The sequence below is a fragment of the Ictalurus punctatus genome, chromosome 18 (genome assembly GCF_001660625.3).
Source record: "Ictalurus punctatus breed USDA103 chromosome 18, Coco_2.0, whole genome shotgun sequence".
Lineage (NCBI taxonomy): Eukaryota > Metazoa > Chordata > Actinopteri > Siluriformes > Ictaluridae > Ictalurus > Ictalurus punctatus.
In genome coordinates this window covers 21,521,030-21,530,209 of record NC_030433.2, presented here as the reverse complement: position 1 = coordinate 21,530,209, position 9,180 = coordinate 21,521,030, and the positions used below count along the sequence as shown (strand labels likewise).

Sequence of the window (9,180 nt, the reverse complement as noted above, 5' to 3'; positions counted from 1 at the left end):
AGGGGAAGTGAAGTGTTTTTGGGGTGAATGAAGCAGATTGGATAGCGAATGGATTCCTGAGAAAGAATCGCTGGGAAGATTAGCATAAGGGTACATGGGATTATGTTTTATGAAGGCTCACATTTAATTTCTGGCTCCGAACTGGTGCCACAGACTGTGCTAATGATTGAACAGGATAATGAAAAGTGGTAATCAACTAATTAATTAAATAAATTAAAATAAAATGAATTGGACCGACACAGCGCTTGTTGGTGTTTTGTTTTTATTTTATTCCAGAAGAGGTAGTATGTTGCCGGTACTGCCAGCTGTCTCCGTCAATACCAAGTGTTCAGCATTTCTCTGAGAACATTTAGGTTTGCATATCAACACTAAGGGGGCAAAAGAATCCCCACAGTTCTCAGTCCTTCTCCATGAAAATGCTGCTAATTGTGTTCTCAAGGACCCTTGTGCACGGAATCCCACAAACACTACTGAAAGGATACGCCACTGCAATGCTGATTTGACTGGGTCTGAGTAAATGAAAAGGTTTTTCCCTGTCAGAAGAATTATATGGAAACAATTTGAATTCTGTACAGTGCTGTGAAAAAGTATTTGCCCCCATCCTGGTTTGTTATCTTTTGTGTATATCTCATACTCAGTTGTTTCAGAAATTATAACACAACCGGAGATAAAACAAAGGCAACCCGAGGGAACACAAAATGCAGTTTTTAAACGATAAGGTTATTTATTGAAGCAACAGAGTTATCCAATACCAAATGGGCCTGTGTGAAAATGTATTTGCCCCTGTAGTTACTAATTCCCAAAATCTATGAAACTGCATTCGTAATGGCGTTCAGCTGGACCAGACACAACCAGGCCTGATTACTGCAAACCCTGTTCAATCAAATCAACGCTTAAATAGAATTCAGTAACACATTATGCCAAAACTGCTAAAATTAGACTCATTAGCCTGCATGGAACTAGTTAATTTGGTAACGATAGACAATGCTATTTGAAAGTCCAATGCAGGGGTGTCTGATCTTATCTAGAAAGGGCCGGTGTGGGTGCAGGTTTTCATTCCAAACAAGCAGAAGTCACACCTGAATCTACTGAAAGCCAAGCTCAACTGATTAAACAGGTGGAATCAGGTCTGGCTTGATTGGAATGAAAACCTGCACCCACAACGGCCCTTTGCGGTTAAGATCGGACACCCCTGGTCCAACGCTAGTTAAAATTACATGCCAAACGTTAGTCATTTCAGGTAATGTTGCTGGCTAAGTAACATTTACTGAAAAATATATAGAAAGTAACCTTACTAGCTTACTATTTCTGGCAGAAAAATTGCTAACAATTAATGTTAGCTACCTTACAGTTAAAAGCTGACCCTACTGTATGCCTCAATTTTACATCATATAATTTTCCAAGGTCATTTTGTGTGCGATGTCATTTTATCTATCCGTATAATTATTCGACCAACTCGTGTATAAAGTAAGAAATAATCCACTACATTTTCTTCTCAGCCACGATGTGCTTCATTCACTCCTCAGCAGTGAACGAGAATTTCAATTGCATCGCAGCAGCAAATCTGATTATCCAACTGTTATCAAATTCCTAATTGAAATAAATAAATAAAATAAAAAGCTGGGTTGTAACATTAACTACCTAAAAGCTGGGATAACATAATATGAAATAACCCAGCAAAATGATCCCAGCGGCTGGTAAATAACCCAGCATTTTTAAGAGTGTGGTCAAGGGGTGTTGATTCATTTTCTATAACAGCAGCTCTGACAATATTTTCAGCTGCAAGGCAAATTACAGGTTTATTTTAATGCGATGGTTCTAATACACCATTGTTTCTATAGCAGAACTCATTCACAGGGACTTGTATGGTGGACACTCCACCATACAGACTCAGGCTAATAATTAACAAATCTAAAAAAAAAAAAAAAAAAAAAAAAAGTATTATTATTTTTTTAAAAATAATGAAATGGATCGAAATTTCTGTACGTAGCTGTTTATTTAACATTACAGAAGGAGTCTCCAGTGTCAGCACTTTCTGACAGTCAGAGGTAAAGCTGTGACTTTAGGTTTTCAGACACGGGAATGTCTTCAGGACAGACGAGTTTACACTTTGTGTGGTAACAGCAATTCACATATACGTTCCTACACTACATCACTTCTCATTGTTGATTATTTTCCCACAATATATGGACTGTATAGATATATGGGAAATTTTCTATGGGCACGTTCATATATCAGATTTCCGTATCCGGCTGATCATCCTGAGCAGGTGTGTTAACGTACTGTAAATCAGGGGTCCTCAAACCTGTCCTGGAGGACCCTCAGCACTACACATGTTCTATGTCTCCCTTATCTGACACACCTGATTCAGGTCTTGCAGTCTGTAGGCTACTAATGAACTGATGAGTTGAACTCAATTGTGTTAGATGAGGAAGACATACAAAATATGCAGTGCTGGGGGTCCTCAAGGACAGGTTTGAGAAGCACTGGTCGTTTAGGAAACTGGAATAAAGTTGGTTTGACGTTGGACGTTCGATATTCGAGTGGAATAAAGTTGGTTTGACGTTGGACGTTCGATATTCGAGTGGAATAAAGTTGGTTTGACGTTGGACGTTCGATATTCGCGGACATGCGGAAATTAAGGGACCGTCTCTAAAGTTACAAACGACATAAACACGTTTCTAACTTCAACAGCATTTGAAGGGAATGACTTACAGTCATTTAACCAAACTGTAAAGGGTTCATCTAGGCGTCAGCTATAATGCACACCTCTTAGATTTTTTGATATTTATCAAAATAAACTATTAAATCATATATAAATATTGCCATGTATTGCACTACAGAATGGGCCCATACACAAAATATACCATTATTTAAAGCTCAATAGCATTTGAAGGGAATGATGTACAGTCACAAAACCAACTGTAAAGGCTTCATCTAGGTGTCAGGTATGACGCACAACTTTTAGATTTTTGATATTTATTAAAACGAGCTAGTGTGCATCATACCTGACACCTAGATGAACACTTTCCGGTTGGTTATATGACCCCAAGTCATTCCCTTCAAATGCTATTGAAGTTAGAATCGTGTCGTATGTAACTTTAGAGACGGTCCCTCAATTACCGCATATCCGCGAATATCGAACCTCCGACGTCAAACCAACTTTATTCCAGTCTAATATCGAACGTCCATCGTCAAACCAACTTCATCCCAGTGATTAGGAAGGTATATTTCTAGAAACTCGAGTACGAGTTGTAGGTAGGATCCAGAAGCAGGCGCTGTAATTCAACCCCGCAGGCTCGCACACCCCTATTTCATCCGGCACAGTGGTACGGTCCAGACTCTGCCTCATTCCCTATGGAGTTGTTGCTGAGGAGCTTTCAGACTTCAGGGCTGAGAGAGAAGGAGAAGGAGAGAGAGCGAAGTGAAGCGGGCGGTGACATGGCGCTTGGAGAGACTGTCCGTTATCTCAGGAATAAACCAGAACAACCGGGAACGCAATTTACACTCCTTCTTCTTCTGGCCTTCGCATGTGGTAAGTGTTTGTATTCATTTATTTAAATGTACCACAACTACAGGACCTTACAGTGGAGTGGTTGTTTGGCAAACTACTATTTCCCATGCACACAACTCACTCGGTTGTTTTAAACCAGGGACGAAACTACCATGCATACCCAGTTCTCGGTACTGACTCAAATCTGTTTTGTTGGACGTAGGAGTGGATTAATGTCCCACATTTGGGACACGTGGATGATGTCCAAACATGTGGACATATCTTTTTTTGGGGGGGATGCACGCACTCCCTCCCTCCCTCCCTCCCTCCAGCCGTAACTTTAGTTTGTCCAAGCCGAACACCAAATTTTACCTCTGTTTGTATATCTCTATATTCTGGCATGTTCTAAATTCGCTGCACGAGCTCGCGTGTGTCGTGCAGCGGAATCTCGCGCGTTGATTTGTGTGATCTCTGGCTGCCATGGAGACTTGATGGAGCGACAGGAACCTGAAGACTAAACCGCACACACTAGCTAGAGAACTCAGCGAAACACTGGGTCAGGAGAGTGAAGCCCACCCAGCTGACCTGCCGCTCAGTAGAGGCTTTTGGATGGAGTTCTTTGAACTGTGTCAGAATTTTCGGGGAAACTTCATGAAGCAGGTTATAGATGATGATGATGATGTCGTTCGCGTCTGCACTCGTTTTGTGGCGTTCATACTGCGCATGCTCAGTTGGAGTTGTATTGCTAACCCCCCCCCCCCTTCTTCCTTTCTTTTTGTTCACTTTACCGTTAAAAAATAAATTAAAAGAGAAAAAAAGGTCTGAAGAAGAAACTTAAGCACTATTCGGACAGGATTAGTTTTACTTGGGGAGGTGGGCTAATGAAATTATTATTATTATTATTATTATTATTATTATTGTTATTTGATTTATTAATCAAATCTCTCATGTAAGTGACTTGACTTGTTGTTTTTTTTAACAGACTGTGTACAAACATCTAATAAAGATTGATATTTTTCCTCCTATAAAATGACCAGTAAAAAAAAATAACCCCAGGTAAGATGTGTATATATTGGCTGAATTTACCTGAATGTAAAGATGTGTGGTAAAACTCTAAAACTGCTCCAGAACTCACTAAAATGGAAACCGAGTGACTCAATCCGAACAATAAAAACGTCTATAATGCGTAGACGGCGTTTAAAAGGATGTTTCTGAGAAGCAGTGCTTATTGAATTTATTTAGTTCCTAGTACAGGTGCAGGCTACATGCAGATGAAGGTCATGTGACCTACTAATGATCTAATTTGCATGACCACGCCCTCCTACGGTAAGTGTTTTAGAATACACGCGCACGTGTCGGGAAGTAAAATCCCACGCAAATGTTACCTTCCACATAAAAAGGCGAGAGATTAAATGGAACAAATTTTGAAATGGGAGGTGATTATCTTCAGCGTGTGTGTGTGTGTGTTTTCTCGGTTGTATCTGGTGCGTTTTCTAGCATTTACTGTTGCTGAAACGCAATGTAGGATTATGTCGCGACGTGGTAAGTAAGACGGACCTGTTACGCCGAGAGAAACGTCGAGCAGTGGAATTTTCGATCATCGATGAGTTGCAATATATCCGCAAGACTATTTATAAAAATAAATAATAAAAAAAAGCCAAAATAATATTATCTGAAGAATGGAATTCAAACGCACCCGATCCAGACCTGGAAAAAGTTTGGATTGTGGTGAAAAAGACAGCGTTGTGAATCTGTTGCCTTTAAACCTTCCTCTGTATTCTGTGCATTTTGCATTTCCAGATAATGACCTTTTTTAGACATGTCGAGAAAACTGAACAGAGAAGGTCTGCACAGCTTTAACATCTGGAAAAACGGTGTTGAAAGTGTCTGAAAGTCAAATTTGAGAGGAGCTGATCGGGATAGCAGATTTTACGCAGTGTTCTTTTACTCGGTTCTCATGTGTGGCAAAGTGTACTGTAATTAAACCTGCTTATTTGGCACGTGTTGTGAAAATGCAGCGCTCGGGCCGAAACCAGCTACACGCGCGTTTCACTTTATTAAGAACGCTAGCGCGTGACGTTTGCCTTAACGGTACCAATCGACGAGTCCCGTTCAATTCGTCCTCACCACGGCAGAATTGCGACCGATGTCGAGATGTGTATCAGCCGGTGAAATCCAGCCGTTTGTTTAATGGACTAGAATGATGGGATTTTATACCCGAGCGCGCACGACTTCCCGCCTGTCGCCGAACACGGGCCGACCGAGTCGCTTTCTTTAGTGGCGGGAAAAGTAAAGCGTCGGTCTGGGTCTTGTTTCCAGTTGCCGGGTTTGTATCAACAGATCAACACCTTCCGTCAGGCCGAGCAGAACGGACCGTTTGTTCGGTTTCAGCTGCTGATATTTACTACTGAATTCCATCATTGTCCGTCCTGGTTTATTGGGCTTCACGGATGGGAACAATGTCACCTCTGTGTGTGGCCACCATGCTGTTTAAGTCAACATTTGTCCACTGATTGAGGATGTTTGCAAGCCATGCTCGTCTTTTCCTCTTTAAGGTGTACCGTGGCACTGATTGTGCAGGTATTGTGGTCTGAAGGTATGTTTTAGGGTTTAATTAGCGGTGATCTTTGCTCTAATGTCCTCTGCTCTGCTTTTTGGAGACATTATAAAACTGTTAATGTTTTTTTTAAAAAAAAAAAAAAAACAGTCTGAAAATAAAGTGTAAACATCTGGAGGCATGCGGTTATAGGAAACTATTCTATTGAGCAGTGGGGTGGTGTGATGAAGCAGAGTTACTCGGGTTCTTGTGTTACATGAATCTGTTGCACTTCAAATAAGTTTCCTTACTTGTGTTGTTTATGCTTCGTGTCAAACTCCATCGTTTTTGTCTTTTGTCTATTTGTTTGGTTATAGAGCCGGGACTTACGAGCAGTTTTGTCAGAATTTGGCCTCTCTACGTTCTTCTAGTGCATTACTCCGTGTGCTATGTTCACGTTAAGCATGTGTTGAGAATTTTATACTGCGTCCATGTTCGCCTGTTGAGGAAATGTGTAAAATGGATAGGTTCAAAGGTCACGATAGTCCCAGAATACACGTCTCTGTCAGGGCGACCCTAGGTGTGACGAGGGTCGGCGGCTGTGGCTGCCTCCTGCAGGTATCACCACGCAGACCTGGTCGTTAGTTGCTCTGGCATGAATGATGGCAGCAGGGGAAAGAGCAGCAGGGCGGGGGAGCAATGAAACCACAAACCTCAGCGTCTTCCTGTTGGCCTGTTTCGCTGCACACAATCTCCTCCTTAGACCTAAAGTATGTACCCTTCCTGTTTTATGGAGTAATCTAGGTCTCTTAGGTATCCATCGTCGTACGGATCCAGCCGAGTCTCGAGTATTGCGCTGATATTGGCCTGAAACTGTGCATCTGGTAAATCTGATCCACTGATTTATTTGTCATCTGTCAGAGATGGGTGTAACGTTATTTTACTGCACCACCGTCTTAGAGCGTTTATTTTCATCACAAATGAAAGCAAGAAAGATGTGAACGGAGCATCCTCACCTCAATTATTACTACTCCTACTCTTTATTTTATTTATTTATTTATTTTAAATTAAGGCCTCTGAAAAACTGAATCACGACATGGCCGTCGAATTACCTGGCTAGTTTCTTTATAAAATTAACGATCACCGCAGATTTGGATCCTAATAAACACCCTTGTAACCGTGCTAGCAGTAACGATAGCCAATGCGGCATCAGCACGTCTCACGGCCACTAGGTTCTGTCCGAAAAACATAGAAATGCAGCACCAACCAACAAATTAGCATGTTTTTCTTTCCGTTTGCCTGTGCGTCAAGGAGCTCTCACCCCCCCCGTCATCATCAGGGGTTGTGTTCACGGAGAATTCGTCCCATCACTTCCGGAATTTTAAAAGCATTGACGGAAAATCGCGAAGGCCGTCCGTAATTTTGACGGCTACAAAACGAGGCGTTCAATCTTGGTGTGCGTGGTATTCATCTTCTGCTCTTAAAAATAGAACATCAAAAGCGTTCTAGCAGTGGTTTACCAGCACAAAACCCCTCCGCGTGCGCTCGTGCGGCACCAGTGGCAGAACTGCTCTTTCGTAGTTTGCACACGTGGTAGCAAATACAGTAGGATTTCAGAACTCGGGGTGAGATGGTGAGTAACACCACTCGATACAGCATGCAGTCATTGCAGCATTCCTAAAATGCACGAATAACTCGTGCGAACATCCGGTCGCGATTGTGCCATTTGCCAGGGTGAGAGTGAGCCAATTAAGAAGCGGATGATGTATGCGTAGCATTTTATAGTCTGAAAACTCAAAACCATGGGCAGTAAACATCTAAACCATGGAGTTATATGCACTCGATGTGACTGTTGTTTGGCAAAATGTAGTTTGACAACCTCAGAAATGCCAAGTGTGTGAGAGACCAGCTCCTGCTACGGACCCCGTCAACACAGCTGTTTCTCCTCCAGAGAAGTGACATGATTTATATATACATTATAGTATTATACAGTAACGCGACAGTTTATCACGCCTTGCACATGCTCTGATTGTTGCCAGTGCTAGGTAACTAGTTTATTGTTGGTGGTGTTCATTAGCAACTGTGGCTTAAATGAACTATTTAGCTAGCCAAGAGTGAATAATGTAGCTAGCTGCTTATGCTAATCTGGAATATATATATATATATAGTCCCGCTCTGAAATGTTTGGAAAGGCAAGGCCAATCCATTTGTTTTAGTTGTAGAATGAAACAGTTTGTGTTTGAGATCAAAAGAAGACCATGAGAAGAGAGTTTAGAATTGCAGCTTTTATTTCTTGGTATTTATATCTAGATATGTTAAAACGACCTAAATCATGGAAGCTTCTTGTATCCGACCACCCGATTTGTAGGCAAGTGAAAATATTGGAATATGTCGCTTGAGTCCTGTTAGACTGATTTGTTTGTTTTAAAGAATAAATAGCTCTGAACATATACTCTTGGTTTTAGCCTTCAGTTTAACCCATGAAGACCGCATTAGTTGTTTTAAAGGGATAAGCCAACATGAAGATCAGAGAGATGTCTGTGGGAGAAAAGCAAGCCATTTTGAAGCTGAGAGAAGAGGGAAAATCACTCCGAGGCATTGAGCGAACATTGGGCCATAGCCAACAGGGCAATTTGGACTGTCCTGTAAAAGATGGAAACCACTGGTGCACTGCTCAACAAACACTGGATGTGTCGGCCGAGGAAAACGAGAGCTGATGACCTTGAGAGCTGTGAAGAAAAACCCCAAAACAGTCAGTGACCTCACCAGCAGGGCAGGGGTGAAAGTATCCCAATCCACCGTTGGAAGAAAACTTTGAAAGCAGAAATATCGAGGCCATACCACAAGATGCAAGAAAACAAAGAAATACAGAGATGAACACACACATTCCGGAACCCAGATTAACCTCTACCAAAGTGTGGGGAAAGAGGATCTGCTCATGACATCCTAAACATACAAGCTCATCTGTGAAACATGGCGGAGGTAGTGTCATGACTCGGGCCAAGTCAATCACCAGACCTTTACCCAGTTGAGCATGCATTTCACCTCCTGAAGAGGAGACTGGACGGAGAGAACCCCTGAAACAATTGACGACTGAAAGAAACTCCGGTACGAGTCTGCGAAAGCATCACGTTGTTAACATGGGCTGGGA

At 41.9% G+C, this 9,180-nt stretch overlaps 1 protein-coding gene across 2 annotated transcripts in view; it reads left to right on the top strand.

Annotated features, from left to right (window-relative positions):
- The first annotated feature begins 3,177 nt into the window (after positions 1-3,177).
- Positions 3,178-9,180, top strand: part of nectin3b (nectin cell adhesion molecule 3b) — a 74,121-nt gene continuing 68,118 nt past the window's right edge. The window contains exon 1 of one of the 2 annotated variants that reach the window (XM_047161616.2): positions 3,178-3,535. In XM_047161616.2, coding sequence (XP_047017572.1) covers positions 3,358-3,535 — 178 coding nt within the window. In that variant the 5' untranslated portion in view covers positions 3,178-3,357. The remainder of the gene's footprint in view (positions 3,536-9,180) is intronic. The other variant, XM_017493049.3, reaches the window with a different exon arrangement.